The sequence below is a fragment of the Indicator indicator genome, chromosome 12 (genome assembly GCF_027791375.1).
Source record: "Indicator indicator isolate 239-I01 chromosome 12, UM_Iind_1.1, whole genome shotgun sequence".
In the NCBI taxonomy this organism is placed as follows: domain Eukaryota; kingdom Metazoa; phylum Chordata; class Aves; order Piciformes; family Indicatoridae; genus Indicator; species Indicator indicator.
The window spans coordinates 8,470,203-8,498,045 of record NC_072021.1 but is presented as its reverse complement, the minus strand read 5'-3'; the positions used below and the strand labels follow the sequence as shown (position 1 = coordinate 8,498,045).

At 43.6% G+C, this 27,843-nt stretch overlaps 1 protein-coding gene across 2 annotated transcripts in view; it reads right to left on the bottom strand.

Annotated features, from left to right (window-relative positions):
• Positions 1 to 27,843, bottom strand: part of VPS13B (vacuolar protein sorting 13 homolog B) — a 316,612-nt gene that overhangs the window by 11,310 nt on the left and 277,459 nt on the right. For both annotated transcript variants that reach the window (XM_054385615.1, XM_054385616.1), the window contains exons 43-57: positions 22,855 to 23,010; positions 21,702 to 21,965; positions 21,465 to 21,548; positions 21,139 to 21,314; positions 20,105 to 20,275; positions 19,271 to 19,472; positions 18,126 to 18,314; positions 17,232 to 17,378; positions 15,776 to 16,044; positions 13,757 to 13,884; positions 12,746 to 12,945; positions 10,006 to 10,124; positions 8,057 to 8,880; positions 4,141 to 4,317; positions 3,001 to 3,171 (exon numbers count right to left, since the gene is read on the bottom strand). In XM_054385615.1, the coding sequence (XP_054241590.1) occupies positions 3,001 to 3,171; positions 4,141 to 4,317; positions 8,057 to 8,880; positions 10,006 to 10,124; positions 12,746 to 12,945; positions 13,757 to 13,884; positions 15,776 to 16,044; positions 17,232 to 17,378; positions 18,126 to 18,314; positions 19,271 to 19,472; positions 20,105 to 20,275; positions 21,139 to 21,314; positions 21,465 to 21,548; positions 21,702 to 21,965; positions 22,855 to 23,010 (3,277 nt within the window). The remainder of the gene's footprint in view (positions 1 to 3,000; positions 3,172 to 4,140; positions 4,318 to 8,056; positions 8,881 to 10,005; positions 10,125 to 12,745; positions 12,946 to 13,756; positions 13,885 to 15,775; positions 16,045 to 17,231; positions 17,379 to 18,125; positions 18,315 to 19,270; positions 19,473 to 20,104; positions 20,276 to 21,138; positions 21,315 to 21,464; positions 21,549 to 21,701; positions 21,966 to 22,854; positions 23,011 to 27,843) is intronic.

Below are 27,843 nucleotides of genomic sequence, written 5' to 3'. Positions count from 1 at the left end.
CACTGTCAGGCACTGTTACTCACTGTCAAGCAAGTTACTATCATTTTGCTTTCCCCAAAAGCTGGAAGGAGCACCAGAGATGCTGAACACTGTTGTGCCCATGGAAAATGGCTTTTCTAATCGGTGTCAGCTTTGCAGTCAGGAGCCACCTCAACACAGTGTTTTCATTAGGCCAGTATTGAACATCCACAGCTTCAACAACCTCTTTTACATGGCTGTAAATCATCATTTTAAGCTTGATCCCATCGTGCAAAATGCACAAGCTAGTTCCTTGGTAGGAAGTGCTGTTCATCTAAATGTTTTAAACACAACTTCACGGCGCTTTTATCTAACCTTATGACAGCAAAGCACACCTAGGGTAAGCTTCTGCTTCTTTCACACACAAATGTTACTAACATGACCTAGAAGCCTCCCCTGAACTAGAAAAGAAGACGACAGCTGGCCAAAGATAACAATCAAATCAAACAACACCCTGACAGTGCTTGAGTCATTTAAAACGAGACAGGACAAAGCACTTAAGAATGTACCACAGGGAACAACTTGCACTGAGAAGGAGACAAGAGTACAGGAGTTTGGCCCTGATTCAGCAAAGCTTAAGTGCTCTGCTGAACCAGGGCCACCATGAGCCAGATTTTCAGAAAAATCAGCAGTGCAGCTCTTCTTTCTGCATGGATACCAGAAAGTGTCACTGACCTGAGGGCTGCTGTGTGCTTGTGCCCAGGCACCAGCTCTGCATTTGTAATTCTAGGAGCTGCTCACAGGAGTCAGATGGCTTGCATGAGCATGACAGTGCAGTGACCATCCTGGAAACCTTTTTCACACTTCTCAATCTTACAATTAAAAAGTCATAAAGCTTATGGCTTCAAAGGGTCTGTGCTTGTCTGCACTCCTCATCCTTGGGAAGGAAATTAACACAGCAGCTCCGCTTCCTTATGCAGGAAAAACCTGGTAGCATGTCCAGAGGTAGCACATTCACTCTGAAGATGCTGCTGAAAGCAAGCAGCACAGTGGTACCTCCCCTTCAACTATAACTGGTTTTGTTTTGGAAGCCACAATATCCTTTAACTCAGTGGTCAGGACAGGAACAGCTTTCTGATCGATTGGTGCAAACTGCAACACAGGGCTATGCATAGCTTAGGTCTGACACCACTCACACCAACGCTGCTGCTATCCAGTGAAAGTATGCTTCTAAAAATCACATTTAGATAATTGAAAAAACCCTGAGAGCCATTCAGTGGAATAGTTCTGATTCCTCCCTAAGTGAGAGGTCCCATAGTGGTCAACTCCAGCCACACAATAACCAGAGGTATTTATCTGGGTGCTTCCCTGCCTCCATCACTAAGAGCAGAGGGTATTGAGCAGGGAGGAAACTCTAAATAGCAGCAGGTGTAAGAACAAGATCCTAGGTTGCAGGGGAGCACCATTTTAAAGCTCTAAGTTTCTAAAATGAAGTCTGATTGCTTAGGCAGTCAGGGACACTGAAACTGGAACCCTTGGTTTTGGCTTTGTGTTGACCTCAGGTGTACTGTGAACAGCGCGAGGCTCACACGGGGCGGCGGAGGCACAGCGGAGTTACACACACGTGTCACGGGCTCCTGCCTTCCATCAACAGCAGAAACTTTGCCTTGTGACAGCCAAAGCTACAAAATTCTGCTCTTTAGTTCAGGCTGTGCAGCTGATGCTTTTAGCTCTGAAGGGCTCTGGTGTGTCAGTGAAGGAAGGGCACAGCCACCACACCACCTTGCTGTCTTACTTAAATAACTGAGCAAAGATCACCAAACCATTTCACCAGCACACCCCCCCAAGGCTGACACAGTGCTTCTAAAAGTAAAACCTTTCATCCAGCTCCTCAACTTGACTGCCCTTAGCCCAGTAAGACAAGAAGGAAAAATAAAACCCTTCTCTAAACTCCCTTTGACTTGCAACTAGCCACTAGGAGTTTACTGTTGGGATAGTAGCTACCAGTGTATGAAATTTCTTCTCCAGGCACAGTTCTCCCAGGACACTTGCGCACTGGTTACAGGCATTATCAAATGACAGTGCTTCACATCATCTACTGTTATTGCTTAAAATAATTTCCAGTAACTTAACCCAAACTTGTAACATTTTTACCACTTCCTCTTTGGGGCTTTCAGGGTTGTGGTTGCAAATTTAGGAGTTGTGTACACTACCGAAGATTAGGAAAGAGGACAAATCCTTTCAGGCTTCAGCTCTTCTAACCTTTTGCACTGGGCTGCTTTTGGTCACTTTGATCTCCAAGGGATTCATACTCTTTAATATGTCCTGGGGAACTCTGCCAAGCAATACAGTTCTGCATTCCTTTGCTGTGTGACAAGCAGAAGTAACCTAGAAAATCCAGCCTCCTACTGCAAAGCTCCTTGAAGAGATTTTTCCAGTGTGGGTTAGTTTGCAAACATTTAGGTACTGTTTTGAAATGGTTAGAGCAGTCCTGACTTCTAACCAAGCCTCTTGGCTGCCTGATGAATACAATTACACTCAATCAGGATGTGCTGGGTCTCTCTAAGAGCAGGATTCCTCATCAAAGCTTACTTAACATCTGCACTAGGTTCATGTGGTTTTCAAACCCACCCAAGCATCCCTGATACCTACAGTGCAGAAAACCAGGCAGGTTCTGAAGGCATTCCTGTAACTCACTGGAAAGCAAACAGCAGCACGATGACGTCTTTGTGCTTAGTTACAAGTCACCCTGCCCGATACAGAACAATTCTTCTCAGATCTGTATCATGTACCAACGAAAATACTGTTTCAGAGAGTGCAAGCTCATTCTGTATCTGCAATCATTTTACTAGCAAAACCCCCCATACAACAGTCACTAAACCCTGATAGAAAGAAACAGCATCTCACACATCTGCTGTGAGGCTATGCCACAAGAAAACACCAAAGCACACAGAATTTGCTGTTGTAACTCAGCTGCAGAAGAGGCTGGTGAGCAGATCAGCAGACAGTGTTATCACTCAGCCTTAGTTAGCAGCACATTACCTAGAAGGCTAATGCCTAACCGAGACAGGCCCTGCCTCAGTCCTTCTCCCAGGCTCTCTGGCAGCTGCCGTCTCCACTCCTCTTGCCTGTTGTAGTGCTCCTCATCCAGGGACAGCCTATCCATGTTCCGGGCAAGACTTGTTGCCAGGTTGGTAATCGACGTCAGTGTACCTAAACACACGGAGAGACACATTTGGGGCTGGATCAAAATGTTTTGATTTAAACCAGGGAGATGTTCTGTGCCTTGCTGCAGTACTGAGCTCTCCATACACATTTAAAATGCTTTGATTTAAACCAGGGAGATGTTCTGTGCCTTGCTGCAGGACTGAGCTCCCCATACACATTTAAAATGCTTTGATTTAAACCAGGGAGATGTTCTGTGCCTTGCTGCAGGACTGAGCTCCCCAGCACAGCAGCAAAGCCACCTGTGCCATGTGAAACAGGCACACCACCACCTCACGCCTTTTACATCAGCCTGCACCAGGTTTGCCTGGCTGCTGGGAACAGGAACTCATCCAAACATCCTTCCCCAGCTCCCAAACTTCTGTAAGGCTAACCTAAGCTGAGGGGGAGTGAGGGAAAGGTAAACAAATGTTTACAGCAGGAGCCCAGGAGGACGTGTCCTGAGGGATCCTGGAGTTGCAGCGAGCGGCTGCGGGCTCTCCTGGGTGGCTGGAGCCACGCGATGGCACTGTTTGTACAGACTTCACCCAGCAAACGTGATCTGTGCTCAGCCCTGCTGCCCAAGCCAGCTCTAACAACTGCAGCGACTCTTTTCTTTTAGAAGAAGCAATAATAAAGATGATGAGGCAGCAGTGTCGAATTTCTGATGGGTAGCAGAAGTGCAGAACACCTTTAATATTTCTGCAGTTATCACACGAAAGCCTGGCTGAGCCCATCTCCATTTCCCAATGGTAGGTTTAAAACTCTGAAGTTTCTGACATGTTCTGATGCACTGCAGTTAAACAATGATCTGCTTCATCCATAAGATGTTGTGAGTGAGCTTTGTTCCCCTCCTGGTGCTTCCCTGCAGCCCAGCAAGCCAAGCAAAGCTGCAGGCAATGCTGTTTAAAGCCTTAACACAGCCTGTAACAAGCACCACAATGAGCGGTACTTAGAACAACAAAGTGAAAGCTCTACCTTTGGAAATATGCTTTACAAATGATGTTGTTCCTCTGGAAACTCCACTGATGAATGCTCCTGGGCCCCTGGTCAGCCCTTCATAGGGCAGCCTAAAGAAATCTGCAATGCCATTTCCTATGCTTCTCACCAAACTTGCCGGGCTCCCAAGGATTTCCAGTGATCCCACGACCCAGCCTGTGTGGAGAAACAAGGCACATGTCACAGCTGCAAAAACTGCAGCAGCAGCACTTGTGAGAAGCTTACTCCTTAATTATCTTTTTCACACCAGAATTCATTGCATCGTGAACTTCCTTTGAGCAAACCCCAGGAAATAACTCAGGCACTCTGCATTCAGCAACGGCAATCTTTCATACTTTGCAAATCAAAGAAATCCTTCTGGCAAGCTCACAAATAGCTTTAGAATGACTTCCTGCAGGAGCTGCCCCCACTTCTGCTGAGAGTGTGCTCGGGAAGTGGGTGCTGGAGCCTCCCAGCTATTCAGGAATGGGGAGTTCAGATCACTTGGAGGGGTTTAGAGGCTCGAAGGCAGCCCGGTGGTTTCACATCCTCTGTGACAGAGCTGTGACAGACAGTTTACACTGACACAAGCACTGCCTTGCAGCAGCCTGCAGGTCAGTGGCTTGATGGAGTGTTAGGGAAGAGGATGCAGGTTTTTGACAAGTGCTTAAGAAGTTATTTTAAATCCACCCCAACCCTTCTAAGCTGATCACTTTGTTTCAGAGCGCAGTGAAAGCCAGACAAATGCCTTCTGGTCAGTGCAGTTGTGTAAACAGCACTGACATCTCCGTGCTGATTAGGTTACTCATAGGGGAGTATTCCTTACGCCTATCCCAGGAGAGCTATCTGCAGATCTGGTTTCCTATATAAACGCAGGGCTGCCAGCAGCCTGCTGGATGGCCCAGTGCACAGTAATCTGTTGCTGGGAAGCTGTTTGCAGGTCTTGTCTTTCTCAGGCTGGTTGGCAGCAGATTTATTAGGGAAATAGTGCTGCAGAACTTCTTTTTTTCAGCAGCCTGGAGAGACTGCTTCAGAAAGGGCAATAAATGTTAAATGAGAACTGCCTGGTCTTTGAGTTCTGCTACCAGCACTTTCAACTGGCACTGCCAGAGCAACACAAGGCCTGGTGGGGCCAGAAGACTGAAAGATGGACACACTGGCCCTCCTGCTCTCCCACCAAGGGCCCTTGATCTGCACTGCCCTCTCATTCCCATCTCATCACCGCAGACTCCTGCTGTCCAGATGCTTTTCTTGTTTTCTCTTAACCCCTCCCAGTCACTCCTGTGGAAGGCTGAATCATGAAACTGAACAGAAGAGAAAATGTTACTCATATGAAGTGAATTAGTGTCACACTATCATTCTAAGCCCCCAGAAAATCTATTATTCTTGTTGAATGTGTCCCACATTTCAGACCTGGCAGGTTGAGAACTCCACTCTCTGTAGTATACAAAGTGGGAACCACAGCAGACATAAGGGAGAGGGCGGGATGGGCTGTGAAAACAAAACCCAAGCATGACTGGCAATGTGACAAGCAAAGCATCAGTGAGCACTTTGGCCTCACGGTGCCTGCCCTGGAAAGGAGTGTCTCCCTGGCAGTCCTTCCCTGCTGGGGACCTGGGGATGCCAGTACTGTGTGCTGGGCCTGTGACTCCCTTGCTGTAGTGTTTTGAATGGCTTATCCTTGCCACTGTGTGATGAGAAACTGGAGGGGTGAGGAGCAGTGTATGGATGGCAAAGATGATCCTCCTGCTTCTTATGATCAATAATGTTGCAATAATCCCTTACAGTCTCTCTTTTTTCTTTGTCTTGGCATTTTTGTCCTGAGGTGCTGATGTCACAGGAGGGGCTGCCCCGTGGCTTTAATGCCTGCCTGCCCTGCAATGCTCCCAGCAGGCACTGCCAGACTCTTAACTCCACTCACCTGCTTGCCCAGTCAGCATGCTCAGGAATCAAAAGGAAAGTAGTCAGACACAAAGCTGAAGGGTTGCCTGGTATCCCAGGAATGGGCTGCTACAGTCTAGCTCTGGCCTGCAGGCTGTCAGTTTTGGGAAGCTCTGGAAGGAGTGTGCTCACCCTTGAGAGCACCTTGAAGGAATATGTAACTTTACAACAAGGATGACCCTCCTTGTCCCATACTCAGAGCAAAACTAATGGCTCCTCACTGCCAGCATGGACCACCCAACCCAAGGAGGAAGGTGTGGGAGTAAGTCAGGAACAGGAAAATGCCGAATCAGGAAAATCCCTCAGCTGACAAGCCCTGTGCTGTATTTTACAGGGCAGAAATACAGGCTCATGTCAGGTTACTATTTCCCCAAGTAGACTTAGCAATTATATCCACTAATGTGAAACATTTATGACTGTATTAGCAGAGAGTCACTGCATTTTCTTTACATGCAACTACAGGGCTAGATCTGGCTGATACCAGAAATACTTTTAAAGAGAATTTTATTAACTTTTAAATGGAAGCCCACTTAATTAGAAAAGGATGGGAGATTTCCATTGCAAGCTTTGCTAATTACAGACAAGCAATGCCAATCAGTTCTCCAGCCCCAATCATCACTAACCAGACATGGATTGTCACCTTTCCTTTGCCACAAATGGGGCAGCCTGATACACCCCCTTTAACAGGCTTTGGGGCAAATCCTGCCCCCTCCTCTCTGGCAGCAATGGTCCTGCAGACAGCTAAGGGCAAAAATTGCACTTGGAGCATAAGGCATAGCTGTATGGGAATGGCATTTGTGCAGGTGCCACAACCTCCTTAGCAGATGTGCTCACCTAGGATGTTGTGGATGAAAAGTCAGTGCAAGACCAACTTCCTGGGGCAGTCTATCACCACTTGTATCACCACTCCTAGCCAGTTGTGGGGAGAAACATTCACACCATGTTAGGTGTGGACCATATTTGGCCACAGTTTCACTCTTTATTAGCAGGAAATTAGATCTCTCCTTTTGTCCTACAGGATTTAACTCTAAAACAAATTCAAACCAGTAGTGAGAAGAAAAACCTGCAAATGTTGCAAGCAAAATAATGCAAGAAAATAATCAGTGCACAGTGCTCTGGTGCATGGTTGTCATAGTCAGCTATGCAAGTCAGGTCTGCACACAGTGAAAGAACAGAGCAGCATCTCACTTTTTCTTTTCACAAACAGCTGAAAATTGTGTGTGTGCAATTTTGGAAACTGAGCACAGGAATTTCAGTGTGCAGTACATTATTTGTGTGTGATCATGAAGGAGCTTCCTCCTGTCTCAAATACAAATCCCATTCCACACTAAGTCACACAAGAGACCAAATGTCATGATTTCTAAATTAATATTTACAGGAAACAATGTACCTGTCTATCTAATAATCTCATTGCACACTATTGATCCTCTATGGCAAAAAGTAACAGCAAACTTCATAGTTCTTGGATCAAAGGACACCAAACATCTGTGTGCCAGTTTAGCATGAAGGCTGTGTGAGGAAAGGCAGACTCCTAATCATGAACTGCAGCCAAAGGGAGCCCTAACAACAAAACAATATCCAGGGCTGTAATTTACTTCTGAATGCGGAGCAACATACTGAATAATTTGATTAAATGTAGTTTTGGGGAGTTTCTCTGCGGAATGTGGGTTGATTCTGACTGGTGCTGTAATATAAAATGACAAACCCTAAGCCAGCCAGAGCACGTTTTTATGCTGTGTGCAGGGTTCTGCAAAGCCCTCAGGTGGCTGGGCAATGTTTAGCACAGCTTTACAAATCTTCACTGGGGTCTGCTCAAACATTTAATTTCCCGAAAGGTGCCTGAAAATATCATTAGCAAACAGTGTCTGAGGAGAGCAATGATGCTATGGCTGACAGCTAGGTGATTCAGCTAGGGAGACAATCAGGGACTCCTGGTGCCTGATGCAAATGTCACAGGTTAGGGTAAGGTACTGACCTGCTCTGAAGAGTGCTCCAGCAGCGTAATGCATGGCCAGGGCATGGACGAGCTGCCTGGCAGTGGTGAAGATGGGTCCTCGCTCAAAGACAGAGAAGGAGAGAGGAGTGTGGTCTGAGGCTATGTAGAGTTTCAGGGAGGCATGAATACTGACAAGGAGATGAACAGGTTGTATTGTTAGTTTTCGTAGTTTCACTGGCTTAACTAAAGCTCTTGCATGCTCTCTCACTTGTTCAGGCAGTATCAGGGTAGTGTCTGATGCTTTCAGGGCTTTACAAGAGGTTTTGTTCTCTGGAAGATACGTATCAAACAAAGTCTTAATGTAGTAAACAAAGGTGTCCTCCACATACAGTCTAGCTGGTTTGAGCTCAAAGCTGAGGTCATTCATATGAAACACAAAGTTCTTTTCCTCAGAAAAAGCAATGTAGAGTTTTATAAAGCAGTTTTCCTTGTATCTCTCCAGATCTTTGTTACAAATAATGATGTTGTTCACTCTGGACCACTGCACGCTCTCATTTTTCTCTCCTTGGCAGAGCAGGACTGCAAAATGGAAGTTGGATTTACTGTACAGCTGATTGTCCAGTTGCAGGTCTTCACAATACACTTGGAGACTATGAAACTGTGGGAGGCCTTCCAGGGCCTCCCTCTGGAACTCCTGCGACAGGGGTCTCGGGTGGCTGGTGGCTGGGGCCATGTGCAGGAAAATGTTGTCTGCTGTGAGGCGCAGGAGCTCACATGAGACTTTGTGGTTGGTAATGTCATCAAAGGCAGCAAGGCTTAACTGGCTGATGAACATTTTCAGTGACAGGGTCTGCTCTTGACTTCTAGACAAGAGGAAAAAGGCATTTTACCACTTTATGTAGCTCACCTGGCACCTGGATTCCTCATCAAGCTATCAGGACAACCGATACATGGGAAAATCAGGTAAGTCTCATTAATCTTAATGGGACCCAGCAGCCTTAATCACCACACTGAGCATCACTCAGGAGGTCTTCTAAAAAAAGGGATATCACACATCTCTGTCAGCTTCTCCTTCTTATCAATCAACAGCACAGCTTGAGCAGGAACGTTCTCCATGTACACAGCAATTCCCTATTGAATTTGAGCAGGGCTATTAAAGCAGACAACAAACACAACTCTCTGATAATTCATGTTCAGCCTCAGCTCTTGCAGCACTTTCTGGAGGCACTACTGAAGGTTACCATCATGGATAACTCATTTCACATGACATGGAGCAACTGCACTCAACAAAACCACCACAGCATTTTTACACCAATGGTACTGACCTCCTCCAGTGCTCACTGCTCACTGCTAAGGTTAACTAGCAAGTGGGCTATCGTGCACTGCACTCTTGGGCAGCAGAGTGCAAACAAAACCAGCACAACCAATTCTTTTCTAACTGTAAAAGGCCAGGCATCCTGCTTTTTTGGGAAAAGGCAGTGTTAGAACTGCATTTCTGAGGACCAGGTGGTGGTGTGTCATGGGAGTGTGAAAGTATTCTAAAGAGGAGGGTTTTAATCAAGTGCATCTAATTACTGACTGTAAAAGTATTTCTACAGCCCTTGGGCATCAAGCTTCCCACCAGTTCAGTGGGAGCCTGTACAATTACAGATGGCAGGACAGGCCCAGATATGTTTTAAACTGATCAACACACTGAAAATTAATCATGACAGAAAATGTCTTTTTTTTTTTTTCCGTGAACAACTCAGGACTTCCTTTTGTATCAGACATCAAGTTTTACCCTAAAGTGACTTGACTTTTGATGTTAGATTGTCATTTTTTCACTGGAATATAGGAAAGCACAACATATGGTCTGAACAGAAGCCAGTTGGCACGCAGCAATATCAAACAAAACAAGCAAGCCAAAGTTCCTAAGGTGGTTGACAGCTGATTGACCTCTCAGCAGTGTTTGGTAATGCTTTTGATCATCTTTTCTGTGCTTCATGTACCTGTTGAGGTTGATCTCGATAGGTCCCACTCTTCCTTCTGGGGCCAAGGTTATGACTGTGGTTCCACACTGATGGGTGATGTCCACGTAAACATAGCCAAAGCCAGTTAAGAACACAATCTAGGGGAGAGAATGAGAACCACAGGCAATACTGCTGATAGCACTGCTTTTAATAGCATCATTTGAATTAAGCCTGCTAATGCCTCCTGGCTGGCATCTTGTACTCAAATACTGTTTGAGTACTCAGAGAACGGGTTCGAAGGGACCTCCAAAGGTCATCTAGCCCAACCCCCCTGCAGATAGCAGGGAGATCCCCAACTAGATCAGGTTGCTCAGGGCCTTGTCAAGCAAAACCTTGAATATCTCCAGGGATGGGGCCTCAACTACCTCCCCTGGGCAACCTGTTGCAGTGTTCCACCACCCTTCATGATACAGTTCTGGAAAAGCAGAAACAGATTGGAATACTTCAGAAAACAAAAGCTTTGCTACTTTAAGCATTTCAGTTGCAAGCAAGATTAAATCATCCTTTAACTGTTTAACTGAATAAACTGTAATAAGAAATCAGCAGAATCTCTCCAGAAATAAGCAAGAGGTGCTGAGGAGAGGGGAGGTTATATGGGAGAAGAATAAACAGTAAATTTTAGTTGGTGATTTTGGATTAAGGAGAAAGGCAAATTCCTGGAGCTCTGCAAAATCTCAGCTTCTCAAAACCCTAGACTAATATTTTGTGGCTGTGCCCCAGCTCAGGGCTGGTTACGTGAATGGTTGACAGCATGATGCAAAACACATGAAGAGTCAAAAAATAAATAAGCTTTTGGATCCATGGAGGCTTGCCTAACTCACATTGAACACAAGTGAAGCCATCTAAACTGCTTTGGTGAGAACAGCTTCACAAGCAAGGTGCTGCCACAAGAAAATGGCAAAGGTCTATTGCAGAGCATAAAACATCTAAAACGGCAGGAAAAGGGGAACTTGACAAGTTTGTGCCTTGCTTACAGATGTGCAAACTTTCATTCTGAATCAGCTGTCCTTAGAAATAAATATTCTACTTGAAGGAAAGAGGTTTTATATTTGAGCTTAAATCTGCATTACTGCAGTGCATGTTCTGTGTTTTTCCAGAAAAGAAAAGATTTAGGTCTTTTCAGTTCTGTTAGCAGTCCCTGTTAGAACAAGCTGGCCTCCCTTTTCCTTGTAGAGCTGCTATCAACACAATTGTTCATTAGGCTGTAATAACTTAAAGGAATGCAAAGCTCAGGATGAACACTAAGCTAATGGGGCCAGCAGAGGTACACACAGAGTTTGTTCTGGAGACTCTTTTACTGCTGCTAACAATCAATTGGTAGGATCAGCACTTCAACTGATTTTTGTTACACTATTTATAACAACCTTGCACAGATAATTCAATCTCATCCACCAAATAATGTCTTGCTCTTCTGAGAATTACACACAAGAGAATTTTTGATGTCAATCTGTTAGTTTTAATGCTTTGCTTATCTGAAAAAGATTTCCAGTCCTGCATGATGGAACTAAAGGGAAAAAAAAAAAAAGGACATTGAATGAATTTCCAAAACACTCAGTACTTTAAAAACCCTCCTTGATCTTGAAGATTGGTCATTTTCATTCCAATTTAAGATGATTCTGATGCAAATACCTTAATTTTAGTAAATTAATACAATTTTCTTTCAAATAGAATAGGAAGCTAGGTAGACAGAATACAAATTCCTTAGGATCCTCTAAATCTCAGTTATTTCACAATCTGAAGCAAACTGTATGTGAAGCTATCAGCTTATTTCCCTTTACTTAAAGTTTTCTAAGATAAAGACTGACTGAGATGTCCTGGGGAAATTCTCTGCATGTCAACCTTAAGAAGTTCACCCACAGAAGGCTACACTTTTTTATTTAGAGAGTTCTTCAAGTAAACAATGATCCCCAAATGTTGTCTTAGCATCTAATTCCTTCTAGGAGCCAGATACTTATAAAGAATCCTGGTCTGGCATCACATTAATGGCTGAAATTTGAAACCTTCCCTTGCTTGCCTGGCTGACTGAATGGAACTGAACTACTTGCTGTAGAACATAACACTCCATAATCAAGAGCATTTTGTGATTGGTCCCCAGGGAAAACATCTGAAAACAGGATTTCTTTCAAAGAAGCCAGCAGTTTATGTTGATTCCATGTAAACTAATGACTTCAAAGATGGAAAAAATTCCCATCAAAAAGAATGACTCCAGTCAAGGAAGTTTTCATTTACCTCAAACCAGAGAAAAATAACAGAAGGAAAGAAAAGGGGGGGATTTGTTTTGTCTTAGAAAGACATGCACAGCTTCTGTGAAGACAGAGAGGAAGAATGACAGTGATGATGTGATGATTCCTACAAAATGCAAAGATTAAAATCCTGTGGTAATTAAATTATCAAACAGAAGAATTCTCCTAGATCTTGTGGGATCTTTTGCTTAGAGGGGCCAGAAATTTTCAGGACTGATTTTTCTGGGGAAGATCAGGTTGATTAAAAGTAAGTAACTCAGCAGCAGAAAGCCTGCATTTTTGAGCTAGCTACTTTTAATGACAGCCAGTGCAGAAGGTAACCTACATGCTAAAGCTGCCTCAGCAGGGGCCTCAGGGAAGGAGACCTCCCAAGCCTTTAAAACCTACTAAAAGCAACAGAAAAGAGATGCTTGTTGCAGAGCAATGACAGACTGTGCAGGTCAGGAAGAACCAGGAAATAGTTCATAACAATTTACTTGTGTTCCTTGGTTGTTGATGTCCACAAAGTCACTCCACTCATTTTCTGCCTCACTGGATGACATCACTTTCAGAAGAATGCTGGGCAACAAATCTCTTGTTTTGCAGTCTGGGTAGCTGCAGACTTGGTGGTAAAGCTCATGATGAATTGAACATTCAGCTGGAATCTTTCTACAATAAACCTCAAACTTCGGTGTATCTGAAAATTTTATAAACATACACAACATTAGGGCTCTCTAAAATCCAGATGAAATCAGAACTCACCTGTGCTTGCACAAACAAGGAGGTTCCTGTCTGGAATGTTATGATTGTATAAAAATAGGATTTTCTATTATTGTAACTTTGTATGCTCCAGGTTGTTTTCTTTTCCCTTTCATGTTATGAAAATTTACAGAAAGCCTTGCAGAATCATAGAATTATCTCACTTGGAAGAGACCTCCAAGTCCTTGAATTCAACCTTCAATCCAACACCCCCATGGCCATTAAACCAGGTCCCCAAGGGCCATGGCCACACGTTTCTTGAACACCTCCAGGGACGGTGACTCCCCCACCTCCCTGGGAAGCCTGTTCCAATGCCTGACCACTCTTCCAGGAAAGAAATTGTTCCTAATCTCCCACCTAAACCTCTCATTCAACTCATGCAACTCATTGGATGAACATACTGTAGCTGGAATTCTGACATTATGTTCTGTGTTACATTTGGAAATGTGAGGAAATGTAAATGTTTCATGGGGTTGAAAAGATGTCAGTAAAACCCCACTGCCCACTGCTTTCCTACACCAGAGTCCCTTCTGCCAGCTGGAACCAGGGAGACCCAAAAGCCTGAAGCCATGCAAGTTCACACTCCTGGCCTCACGATTAGCTCCAACAGCTTCCAGGCTCCAGTACCTTTATGAGTGCACCAAGTTCATGTTGTAACCAAAACGCACACTGAACAAATAATGGACACACAGAGCAAAATAATGGACACCACAACACTGCGCTGCTGCTAATCACTGCACACTGCCTACCTTTGAGGTTCTCCTTTAAGAGCAAGGGAACAGAGCACCTGTTGTGGATAATGATACGAGGGCTGGGATCTTCTGTGAGTGTGAGGTAAGTCACACCAAGATACTCCTGGTAAGTCAGTGCTATAGCTCTGAAACAGAAGCAGACAGATTTGATTATGCATGTTTTGGATGAAACTTTTGTGTTTTATTACCGTGCACAATTAAAAACATTCAAAACTGGCATCTGTAAGAATCTTTCTGATCAAGTTCCAATTCCACAGGTATTTGTGTACATTGAGGTGGGATGTATTCCCACTGGGAATACTATTTCAACAGAAGGACACGTGGAAATGGCATGACAACCAACATGAGGGAAGAAATCACTTCACAGAGATTGCTTGTGAGTTAAATGGAGCATGTGTGTTTGCAAGAAGAGAGCCCTAGCCAGCAGAGCTTCATATTAAATTAAAACCATGAGATTGTAGACCCAAATTTTCAACATAAATCTTTACATTTTTCCAGAAGAATTTGCACGCATACTTCCCTGATACACATCAAAGATACTTTTAACAAACACATAAATCTGGAAGTGACTGCTCCCCTGCAATGACCCACACTGCTAGCACCCTTGCCAATGGGAATGTTAGGGAGTAGCACTGCAGAAATTTCCAAAGTGAAAATCAATTCATTTACTTCTACTCATTAGCTCCATAAAACTTCTTCACACAGAAACAGAAATTTTTCCTTTCCTTATGCAAATTTAGTGGCTAAAAACCTTCACCCCATGGTGATTTAAAAAAATCCAAACAGTCTGAAAATGTAATTAGCAACATGAGACCCTCTCTGCCTGTGTCATAATTTTAAGGAATCCTTTCCTAGTTCTTCCCAATAAAAATGTTGTAATCTGAAGTCTGTGTGAGAATCTTTGGTACTCACAAGAACACCTCTTGGACTCTGCAGAGGAACTGTGTGAGGGTTTGGATGACATCAAGCACTTCAGGCGAGAGAAAGAACATATGGCTGATAACACAAACTGATGGAGCTTCTCCAGTTTCAGCACACTGGTCTTTGTTCATACCAGTACAAGCATGAATAGGTTCAAATATCAGGTGTGAGAACTGAAGCTGGGCATCTGACAGGTCACTGGACTCTTATTTTTAACTGGCTGGATGCATTTGCTTGTACATGAAGGTACATTTGAGTATTTCAAGTTTTAAAACCTGAAAATCAATCCTTACTATAGTCTCAAAATAGTTTCATCCTTTTATTGCTTTTCACAGCATCACAGAATGTTAGGGCTTGGAAGGGACCCCCAAAGATCATCCAATCCCACCTCCTGCCAGAGCAGGGTCACCCAGGGCAGGTCACACAGGAACACATCCAAGTGGGTTTGGAAAGTCTCCAGAGAAGGAGACTCCACAACCTCTCTGGGCAGCCTGATCCAGGGCTCTGGCACCCTCACAGGGAAAAAGTTTTCCCTTCTGTCCCCACGGAACCTCCTCTGCTCCACATTGCACCCCTTGCTCCTTGTCCTGTCGTTGGACATCCCTGAGCAGAGCCTGGCTCTGTCCTTCTGACACTGCCCTGCACATCTTTATCCCCAGCAGTGAGGGCAGCCCTCAGGCTCCTCTGCTCCAAACCCCAGCTCCCTCAGCCTGGCCTCAGCAGGGAGATGTTCCACTGCCTTCAGCATCTTACTCTAAATTGTTGCATTGTCCTTGTACTCTTACATTGTTACCCACAAACTAAAGATGACCAGAGTCTTGAATAGAAACTCTATATGCTCCTTGTATGCATATAAAAACCAAAGCAGCCCATGCATGATACAAATTGTACAACCTGTAAACGATCACACCATGAAACCATTTAGAATAGAAGCACCAAAGCCATCAAAAGATAACCAAAGTTAAAGTCAAGTGAGACCTGCCTTGACTGATGGGGGGCACGTGTTACTCTGGCTTCTGTATTCATCTCTTATGGTTTCTTACTAGCTGAGGCTTTACAGCAACAAACCAAGTTGACTATTGATGACTACAGTACCTGGTACAGAATCCACTTTCAGCACACAGCCCTGTGGGCACAGCCACACTCTGCCTAGCAAACTCCTGTTTGATGACAGCTGGGAGGCTCCAGAGCTCAGGGCTGCTGGCGCAGCTGCCCGGACCAAAGCTCAGCAGGATGTGCTTCTCAGTGTGAGGCACCCCCGAGGGGAAGGGGCTGGGGTCTGACAGCAGGTCCCAGCAGGGCACAGTGCTCAGTGCCTCACTAGGACTGATGCTGAACACTGCACTGTCTGGTAAGTGGAAGTCCTGTAAAGAAAAGAGATGGCAGCAGCATGAGATAGTGTCTCCTAACAGGATGTTTATTCATGTTGATCTTGCACAGAGCAGGCTCAAGCAGGCAACAACCACAACAAATACAGGTCCTTTGCATTAAAAGCTATCTAGTCAAATTCTGTCTTCATGCCTAATTAGGCAATTAACTGAGCATAGCTATCTACAGTCCATGCTCAGTTGCACAACATAACTCTACCAAGAGCTACAGTCACATCACTCCTAACACAACTGTGAGGAGAAAACCCACGTATAGATACAAAACTAAGAATGGATTTTAGCCTTGACATTCTTCCAGTTCCCCACCCAACAAGACTGCTAGAAAAGTGTGATGCACAAACGCAGATCCTGCCATGCAGAAAACAAATGCAGAAGGAAAAGAGCACAGAAATAGGGAACTTAAAAAATGTGTTCATCTGCCAATCCCTCTAGCAAATTTGACCCTAGAGAATTCTGTCCACATACTTTACCATGAAAGTAGCCTTCACTAAATACCTGTAAATCTCCTGACCATGCACACATCTTGGTTCCTGTAAGCTGGCCCTCAAACAGACTGTATGACTGTCAGAAATCTGATAGTCATGGACCTGATGCAGTTCACTGCAGTACACAAACTTTGGGCACATCCCTAAGTTCTGCAGCTTTGTTTAGACAACTGAACTCTGCCCCAAAGGATAACAAAATGCTTTCAGCCTGCTAAGCCAACATCCCTCTGCTACACAATTTCAACAGCTACCATGGCCTACGCTGCCTGCTTGACAGAAATGGCCACTAATGCCTGAGCAGATGGAGAACAGGCAGAACTCATGCTGCAGTGTGCAAGAACCTCCTGCTTTGCACAGAATTCTAATCAGAGTTAATTACTGGAGCTCAATTCAGCCAGGATTCTGTATTTAAAATTAAAATGATATAAAATACCTTATCATTATTATGTCTGAAGACTTTTCTTCAGGTGAGGTGTAGGTGAGACCATTCATAGAATCACAGAATTGTTTGGGTTGGAAAAGCCCTCTGAGATCATCGAGTCCAACTATCAACCCAACACCACCATGGCCATTAAACCACACCACCAAGTGCCACAGCCACACGTTTCTTGAACACCTCCAATCTAATCTCCCAGGCACTGCAGCTGACAAACCAAACCAGCAACCACGGTGCTTTACCTCTTCTCCTGAGTGGGGTTTGGAAATACAAAGCTGTGGTCTGTAGTAGATGTGATATGAAGTGTCATTGATGATGGTTGTCTTATCTTCTATCTGTAGAATTTGGATACCTTGTCGAACCATTGAAGAAATGCAGAACTGACACAACTGTAAGATGGCAAAACCGATGATGAGGTCACACACAAACCCACAGGAAGTGCTGCAATATAGTGACACAAGTGCCACCTCCTTTCCAGTGTGGAAATTGTGTCTACATTCACGCACTTTGAAGCCAGAGCCACATTAGATACTTTAGAAGTTGCACTTATCAATGTTTTCTAAACTAGATTGAGAATTCCTTGGTTCTTTTTCCAGCAGATGTGGTGTTAGCTTGTTGAGTTGGACGGAGTATTTTTGGAGATATCATTCTTTAAACTGTACTTCATACATTGTTTGTACTTTCAGCATGTTTTATAAGCATTAACAGTATTAGGGAGAAGCTTTCACACTGCATAGAGAATCACAGAGTCACAGAATGGCAGGCATTGGGAGGGACCTACAGAGATCATCCAGCCCAACCTCCTGCCAGAGAAAGGTCACCCAGGGCAGGTCACATAGAAGCATATCCAGCTGGGTTTTGAATGTCTCCAGAGAAGGAGACTTCACAGTCTCTCTGGGCAGCCTGCTCCAGTCCCCCAGCCCCCTTATAGCAAAGAAGTTTCTCCTCATGTTGAGGTGCAATCTCCTGTGTTCCAGTTTGCATCTCTTGCCCCTCATCCTATGACTGGGCACCAGTGAAAAGCATCTGGCCCCATCTTCTTGACACCGACCCTAAAATTTGATTGGTTTCCTTTGCTGTATGTCTGCTTTTTTCTTAAATGATAAAGTTACAAATCATGATAATTTTCTTCTCACCTTTTGATGACCTGGAAAAGCACCAAGTTTTATTTCAGCTTCAATGAAACCTTCTTCATCCAAGGTCACTACTTCCCCATTATCAGCATCCTTCCACTTCGGGGAGGTCATGTTATGAACCAGTTTAATTGCCACTGATTTATGCACAGTGTTGGTGTTTGCCCAGTATATTCCAATCTGAAAAGCTTCCTGCAAGTGAGAAATGACCAGTTATGACTTCTGGATAACTGCAAACGCTTCTGCTGGAGTTAAGTGTAGTTTTCAGCATGAAGGCAATCTCAGTGTCTCCCATCCTCCCTCTGATTCTTTCTAAGTGGCACAAGGATAGATGAAACCATAAGGACTGATCCTCAGGGAGGAATCAAGACCACAGTCTACACTGAGACATGCTAACAGGCACAGGCAGACCTTTTGTTTATTAACACACACACACGGGGGGAAGCAAAGGTGGAAAAGCAAACAGGAAGGATTAGACTGTCCCACTGGAACTGACAATCTCTTGTGTCAGATGATTTCCATTGCTTCAAAAATAAAGAATTCTGGGGTCATAATAAAGCAGCATGTGAATGGCCAAGCCAATTCCTGTGAAGAACTCCATGACACAAAGCTCTCAGTTTAGGGAGGCAGGCATCCCAGAGAACCTTCCTTCTTTGAAATTCACATTATCAAACCTTTCTTGGCAGCATAAGAGCTACAAAACAACTCGGTCTAAACCACTCTCAGAACAAACACTCCTTTCAGGCTGTCAGCTGTGCCACCATGCTCGACACACTGCAACAGACAGGGGCCAAAGGCTGCACCTAACCTTTACAGCAATTTGCTTAGGCTGCTGCATTATGCCCACACTATGGATTCAGAGCAGGCTGCTGAATTGGATGGTGTGCAGGTGGGCTCCCTACAGGGTCATATGGACAATTTTTGGCTATGCATCTTTCAGACAAGTTGTTCTCAAATGCTGCTGTCACGTCTGTCATGCTACCCGCTTGCTGGCTCATCAGAATGGCAGGTTGGGGTTGCTGTTTCTGCTCCTCATCACACAACTAACACCCACAATGACTGGAAGGTGGGAGTCCCCTGGATGAGCATTCTTCACAACCAGAATGTTTAGCAGAAGTGTGCCTGTTCAAGATGAAAGGCCACATTACCTCGAAGTTGGGAGGTATCATTACTTTTCCAGCGGGTACTTGAAGAACGATCTTCTCTCCTTCAAACAGCCAGAGGTCCCACTTGGACTGATTGATAAGCAAAGCCCAGGGCAGGAGGTCTATCAGCAGAGTTTTAACACAGGGTTTCCACACCGACAGCTTTACCTGCATTGGGCTATCCCACTGGGAGAGTTGTTTACTGCTGTTCAAAACCAAACATGCAAACAGATAAAGTCAGAGGAATGATGAATTCAAGACTGCAACTCAGAAGCCATCATTTTATGAAACTTGACATGATTTTCTGCTTTTGAAACAGAGAAACAATCTCCTCTTGCCTTATCATTCTGGAACATACTGAGTTGCTGTCAGACACTAGCTACATGTATGTTACAGAGACATATTTTTAGCTACAAAAGTTCAGTCTAAATTTGGTCACTTAATGTCTTCATAGAATTTCCACTATCCCTCAGAACCAAACCTGTGACTTTTCTAGTCATAAAATCACATCTCCAGCAACTCCCTGTTTGTGTCCTGAAAAAAAACCAGCTACTGAACACAATAGCCTCTAAAGCTTCAGCAAAGAAGGTGCATTCACAAAATAGCTCCATTTTTAAAATCCATGCTGATGAAATGTCTCTCTGTGTCATAAGGGGCATCCCCTAGGCTGATCTCAATTTTTGTCCTATCTGCAACCTTCTGCAGCTGACCTACTGGAATCATGTCATTACCAAAGGCATATTCCATGTTGATCATACACAGTCTTCTTGAACATGATTGCAGTTGATTTAAAAAAGGCAACGAGACAACTAGGAAGAAGGTTTAGCAAAGGATTACCTGTCTGAATCCTTCCTGTTGTATGGCCATGCAGGCTGGGGAGGAGTAGTGGTGCCATAGAACTCAGAGAGTATTTGGCTGACATTCCCATCCTGATGGGATTTAGTTGCTATCTGTTTGATCAGGGCCGTCGAGATAGGGACTGCACATTCTGATGGATCATATTCCTCCCTGTCATTGAGAACAGATTCAGCCAGACTAGATCAAGCATTAGGAGAACTAGATTTTCTTTAATGGAGCTTTCCAAGCTACTCTGCTATGAGGATAGGCTGAGGGAGCTGGGGATGATCAGCTTGGACAGAAGACTGCAGGGGGACCTGTCAATACCTGAAGAGATCCTAGAGGAAGGCTGCAGAGGGACTTTCCATAAGGGTGTCTAGAGGGGACAAGGGGGAATGGTTTGAAGCTGAGGCAGAGCAGTGTTAGACTGGAGCTTAGGAAGAAGTTCTTCAGTGCAAGGGTGCTGAGACTCTGGAATAGGCTGCCCAGGGACATTGTGGCTGCCTCCTGCCTGGGGGTGTTGAAGGCCAGGGTGGATGAGGCCTTGAGCAGCTGAGTCTAGTTGAGAGGTGTCCCTGCCCATGGTGGGGAGGTTGGAGAAGATGATCTCTAAGGTCCCTTGCAACCTGAGCTATTCTAGGATTCTATGATCAAGGCAACCATGGGTCAATCAAGTTATAATGTCTAACAAGTTCTAGAAGGCTAACTGACATGTCAGATTTGTTACGACACTGCCATGACCTTGGTGCCTGAGACCCCAGTATCTCCAGTATTCTCAAGGTTATTTAGGATTTTATTTTTCAAAGCACAAAACCATGGACTTCTTAAGCAAACCAATGGCAAGTTGCTTAGGATAGTTATACCAAATTTCCCATTTCCTATCACGCCATTTCGGCCACCTGTTTGTTCTTTTGTACCTCCTCCTCTGCATATGCCACACTCTTGGAAAAGTTGCACTAGCAGTGAGAGTGTGAATTACTCACTCTTGCTTTTCTGTACAGATAAACAGTTCTCCAGGGAAGCAAGCATTTTACCTGGCTTGAAATGTCAGGTGGTGGGTTAGATCAGGCTCTATATTTTGGAGGGCTTTCTCCTGTCCTTTCCCTGGAATCACTTGAGTTTCAGTCAATCCCAGACTTCTTTTTTCTAAATGGATGATAATTGGGTCTGGAAGATGGCTCCTTACAATGAAAAGAGGGCTGAAAACAATCTACAAAAAGCAAAGGACATACCAATTTAAGGCTGATTTTTGTCTAGCATTACAACTGTTGAACCAAGGTGTTAGTAAATTTCTGAAGTGGGTTAGGAATGACAGGTGAGGCATAACCCTGCAGACTTCAGAGACATCAACTGTACTTACTAATCGTTGCTGCACACGGGAGTTGGGCTCTAAAGTCAAAATTGTGCACCACACATATGTAATTGAGCTCCTGGAAGATGGAACCTGCAGGCAGAGATCAGCACCATTACACAGACATTATTCCAAGATGATGATGGTCCAGCATTGCAGCAGATCAAATAGAAGCCCACATGCAAAGCCCTCAGTTGTCTCAGCCGTTTCTCATGCTATATTCCACACACCCATTTCTAGTCATACCTGAATGACAGAGCTGTGTTCTGTGTGTTTAGAACTCAGACACACATCTTGGGACCAGTCTTCATCTCCTGTAGCTTTCACACTCAGCTCGGTGAGCTCATTGTTTTCTAGCACATAAGAAGGTAGCTTCTGCTTGGCTGCAAGGCAGTTGATGTGTTCTTTAACAATGGCCTGTCCATCTTGACTAATGTAATGCTGGACCACTTTCAGTTCAATACTTTCAGAAAGGTAACTGCAGACTGTCTGTCTTCCACAGATTAGGATCTAGAACACACAAAAACATGCAGCTCAAACACACACAACTGTGAAAGGAAAAGGCAAAATTGAATTACATCGCAAAAACCTCCAGAAGAATGATCTCCCTGTTTCAGGTTTTCCCAAGCACTGCTGAAGGCAGTGAATGGTAAAACATTGTTTTTATTGGCCAAATGATGTGCAATTTCACAGAAAGCTGGGCACTAAAACACTTGATATATTGCTAAGGCAGGATCTGGGCTTGAAAGAAAGGTGTAACAGATCCACTGAACTCGGCAGCACTGCCCAGGGCTAACACTGGATTTTAAGAGGACTTAAATGTGAGTCCTCCCTGAGCACAGGCAGTGATGTGCCAGCTTTCAGAAGAAATATTTCTGCTGACACTGATCCAGACTTTTCAGTACTTTTGCTATTTTAAAGCTCACAATTCTGTTAAATAGCTGTACCATATTTCTGTATTTAAGTTCAAAGTTACTGCTCAGCAGCTCAGCTTCAGATGTTAATTTGCTCATGACTTCTTTCTCTTTTTAACAACACAAATGCCTGATATCTTAAAAATGATAAATTCTGCTTCTTAAGAACTTAAAAATTGCAAGGGATTGGGTAATTTAGCACTGCTAAAACTTATAACCAACCCTCCATGCAAAGTCATGTCTACTGCAACATGTAGAATGTGAGGCAGTAATTAAGCTGCTAAATGCTGAGACACCAAGGAGAATAAAAGAGTTGTAAAAACTCCTGAAATTGCCTCCAGGAGACTGTTTGCTATACTTGTCATACTTTTTTTTTGTAGACAGCAGTAAGAGAGAATAAATAATAAGGTGATTAATTTGTGACTAGAACAGGTAACAGTTTCAATCACTCATGCTTTTTTCCCCAGACTGGATCAAATACTTACTTGCTTTTGCACTCCACTGAGCTGCTGAACCTTGATAATAAGTGATGCTGTCCGGCCCTTGTACTGGATGGTTCGAAGGAAGGTCCCTGTGTTGTCCACACTGAAAGGCTCTGACCACCGCCAGTTTCCCCAGCCCTCAATACAGATGTGCAACAGCTGGAGAGAAAGCAGTTACCATTTCAGTAGATAAGTGGGGGAAAAAAGTGCCTTGCAGTAGGATAGGAATTCCCATGACAGAGAAGCATTCCTCATTTTAGCACTCAGCAATGCTAAGCACATCAATTCTCTGCACAAGCATTTGGTGATGCAAACAGAAGAACCAACGCTATGTAAGATGGCTCTGTAGCACTTCTAGAAACTACCTGCTCCAATGGTGTATTTAGGATGATAAAAATCCAGCACAGAGCTGTTCAGAAAGAAAAAGGTTATGTGGAGATCACAGAACAGGAAAGAAGAGATTTTCTTTACTGCCCTTGAAACTGTTCTGGAAATCCACTCTCTTTATTGCCAGCAATGTGACAGAGAATGCAAGGCCAGGCCAAAAAAATACAAATGCCCTTCCCTTCAAAGCAAAGAAAGATGCAAACCTAGTTGTGTGTGTGCTTGTACAGCTCACATATATCTGTGTGTTAAGTGTACAACTTAGCAGAGATTGCTGAGAGATGGGAAACATTTCATTTCTTACACAAGTGTGGTGGCAAGTTGAAGCTCGGCTGCCTGAGAAGAAATGTAACTGCATAACTATACTCTCTGTGTGATTTATCCCGGAAAAGGAGTGGCTTTTTTTCCAGTTGAACTTAAATCACTTCCAGAGCAATAGAGTCTTTCATCATTCCAAGAGCCTTTCATCCATGTCCCCACCATGGGCACTTACCTCTATCCCATGGAGATTCTTTAAGCCAGAGCAGTGCAAATCAGTCCTGTTACATGTAGGTCAATGAAGTTACATAAATGTACGCCAGCTGAAGATCTGGCTGCTTAGCTCTGTGGAGATCTTTTGTGGCTGTGCAAACTTCAGAATGTGAGTTATAGAGAAGGGATCAAAGCAGTAAGTATTCTGGGTAAAATTTATTCTCTGCAGAGGGCCAGCACAGAGCCTAAGCATCACTTAAGTCCTTTAAAACAGTTATATAAAGGCCTGGTGGGAATTCCCTCTTGAGGGTTGAGTTTCGCTCTGATTTTGGGCATCTGCCATTAATTAATTTAAATAAATGAGAACAGGATCAGGCCCAAAGTTTGACAATTTACACAAGGAAAAACTAAAACATGTAAATGTTCTGCACTCCTGTGATTTGCTCCCAAACAGGCATAGGCACTGGCCATAGGTCTGGCCAGCTGGACCTGTGACTGGCTGGATGTTGTTTTTTTCCCATTGCTTTAAAAAACAACCACAGCAACAAGTTTCAAAGACGCTACAACTCAGTAGCCTGTTTGCAATTTGTGGTATTCTCAGCCCAAGATACACACAGAACAATAACATCCATTCAGTGGGTGGCTTTTGAATTTGCAAGAGTGATGACTGCTGCATTCAGATCCCAATTGGCTTTACACTGGCAGCAGGAAGGGCAGCGTGCACATGGGCATGGATCTGGATGTGCACAGGCGTGGGCACAGCTTTATATTCAAGAATATTTTGAGGGGAGTTATGCACTAGGACACTCAAACTCATAAACAAACACATCACTTTGATTCCTAAGTATTAGTTACAGAAAAGGAAAAACAGATCAGCTGCACTGTCTGGAATCGGTTCAGTTTTTTACAGGGGCAACTGGGAAAAAAAATAAATCTCATCACATAGGAAAACTAAGAGAAACAAGAAAAGTGTTTACTTTGGAGAGACTGGTAGCTGGAAATGACAGCCAAATAATGAGAAAAGGTACTAAGTGGTCAGTCTCAATTAGGAGGCACACAAAATATGGTGTGCTCCAAAGAGAGATGTCATACAAATGCCATAATTGATCATTAGTAGCTGTAGAATGGCTCCCACCCTGTATAAACAGCTTTGCTCACCAGTTGAAAGTTCCCAAGGCAAATGCTGTCAGCTTTCCCTAAGCAGTCATCAGCTCCCAAATGCTGCTTTGCTAATTCTCATTGTAACACAAGGATTGCTCTGCATTTAACCTCATGATTCACAAAGCAAAATTCAAAAGAGCTGTTTCCATATACTGGCAATTTCTTATTTTAGAAACATTCTTTGTGTAGGCTGCTAAATGCTAGGTGCAAAGGGAACAGCCTTTGTAGGTCATTTCAAAGATATTTATTTGTATTAATGACATAACAGTGTAAGAACTGAGAAATCACTGTAGAAGTTTACTTTGGAGCCAAGAAACTGCATTCCATGAAAATGCAAAGGGATCTCCGTGTGAACAACTGTTTAAATGTGAAATCTCTGGAAAGCATGGCTTGAAGTAATTAGCAAATGACAGTAATGATGCAGAGATAGATGGCAGCAAAGAAAAACTGATGTCATTTTAGAAAATTAAGTAATCAGGTGTTAACAACATTTCAGCAGAAAGCCTAAGAGATGGTGTTAGATATTCAACAGGGCAGAGTCCTACTGCTGTAAAACTGATCCAAAAGTACAGATTCACAGGAAAAGCTCTAGAACCCTCTTCCATTTATCAGGCTTTAAGTAAATTCTGAGTATTTTTAGACACTCTTAATAAAAGCTCAACAAGTATAGCTAAGCAGGTGTACACAGATCAGGAGAAAAGAAGAGTCACTACAAAAGCTACAAAAACATTCAGTGACCTTCAGAAGCATTCTAACAGATAGAGTCCAGAGATAAGCAGCAATTTATAGCTTGTAGAGAATTTAAAATGGTGAAGATAGGCACTCATCTGATTTCTGCATTTTGTGTTAGCGAAACATATCAAGAGGTAACACAGAACTTTTCTGTTTTGACTGGATTTTGCTGGACTTTGGATTTGTAATTCTGAGCCATTATGGATTTCTCTCTTGTGGAGAAAGAAACTGCCTCCAGGGCTAATATGCTAACCACTGTTAATATCTACTGGACAGTTTATAAGTGTGCATTCAGAGCAAGAGAAAAGCAAACAATAGAGATCTTCTCCCTCAAATCCTATCTGAGTAGCAATAAATTGGCACAGAGCTGTTTCAGGACCAGCTACCTACTTTGATAAGAAATAAATCCATTTGGCTTATAAACAGTAACTTGGCCACATTTTTATGGAAGTCATTGTCCACATCAACATCAGAACTCATTTTTACCCTCTACACCTGCTGCCTAAAGTTCAGCATAGCAAAAAGTGAAAATGGGCTTTTATTGTAACCCTGGCAGAAGACTCTGGAGAGAGGTTTGGGAGCTGTTACTTCCACTGAAGCCTTACCCTAAGGAACATTTTGTTTTACACAGAAAGTAAAAGAATCCATTCAGATCCATTTTTTTTTTTTGCTTGGTCAGAGGACTTTGCTGAATTGAAGTGTGGGGGAAATAACAAGCTTGTTCTAGAAGATTTTTGCTGTTAATTGGGCAAGCAAACAACCTCTAAAGAATACACTTGGGGCACTCTCACCTAAATAGCTCGTTTACATTTACTGTGATCCCTAGCGGGACCCTCTCCCTACCTGCTGTTGGGCAAGATGTAATTCTGTAGCTGAGCAAATTGCTAGGGAGATCTGGTCTCTTCTGACTTCAGAGTTTCACCCTATGTATCACATGCTCCAGCTCTTCTCCTAAAAACCACAGCTGTCTTGGAGACAAACATGACTTTTGACAGAGCTGGGGCCCATCCCACAAAGCAACTTGAAGATCAAGATAAGGAGTGCAGACTGGATCCAATAATTGTGTAGGAGCCAGCGTTGTCTGCAGAGCACAGGGGCGATGCAGCTTCTCTTCCCTTTCCATGACATCCAACAGACCTCCAACTTTCATTAAAATCTGCAAAAGGAACTTACCAGGTCTGGCAACTTTTGCTAGAGCTGCTTAAAGCCTCAAATATTATCAGCTTTGTACTTAGCTCAGCTCTGAAAGCGACTGTGGAGTTTGGGGGAGCGGAGCAGAAGAGTGAGGATCAGACTTTAGACTCATTACTGAAATATCAGCCAAAGCAGAAAGTCTTCCAGGAATCAGAGTGAAAGTTAAAAGGGACAATTAGGTCCCCTGGAATGCAGAAGATATGGGTTGTGAAAAAAATGAAGGAGTGGAAGAACCTTAAGTTAAAGCAAGCAGTTGGAAGGACACCATCAATAGCTGATAAATACAACTCCTTGGTGTGCTCGAGCTGTTTTCACATGACAAGGATGAACAATTCTAAACTGTAGCCTACAGGAGCTTCAACAATATTAAAAAATGATTCTAAATATAACCAAAGCATCATAGAACTATCTGCTACTACAAAAATAACTTCTTTTAGGTAGGTATATTTGTGCTAAATAACTCAAATGGGCAATTCCTGCGCCTCTCCCTGTGCTTAATTAGCAAAAGGAAAAGGGTGAAATGCATTGATGTACATGTAAAAGAAATACAATCCTTTGAAAACTATTTATTTTCATTGAACTGAACTGCCTTGCCACACTACAAAAACATCTTGCAGAGGTTAAATAAAGTACTTCATGGCAACCACTGCTTCTTAGAGCCTGTGTAACAAGAAACATGAGCCAGCCAGAGTTGTGCAAGTTGGTTTTCTTTCCCAGTAAGAGAATGTGGTATCTAGGACCTTGTCCTAACTCACTCTGTCCCCAAGAGGAAGTCAAGCAAGTCAAGTATGAACTAATGCCTGGAGGGAAGTCCCTGACTTGAGAAGTATGGATTATTTCACATTTATCTTACAATCTGCTCTCAGAGTTCTTAAAATTCACTAACTTGGCAAGCGGGGAATTATCCAGAGAAATGAAATAATTTCATAAGCATGAAGTCATCCAGCATTCCATCAATATGACACTGGGAGGGTAGATCTGTGCTTGGGCATAATCCTGACCTTTGGATAACAAGCTGTTAAGAGTTTTGCATGGAAACAATTAGAAAAG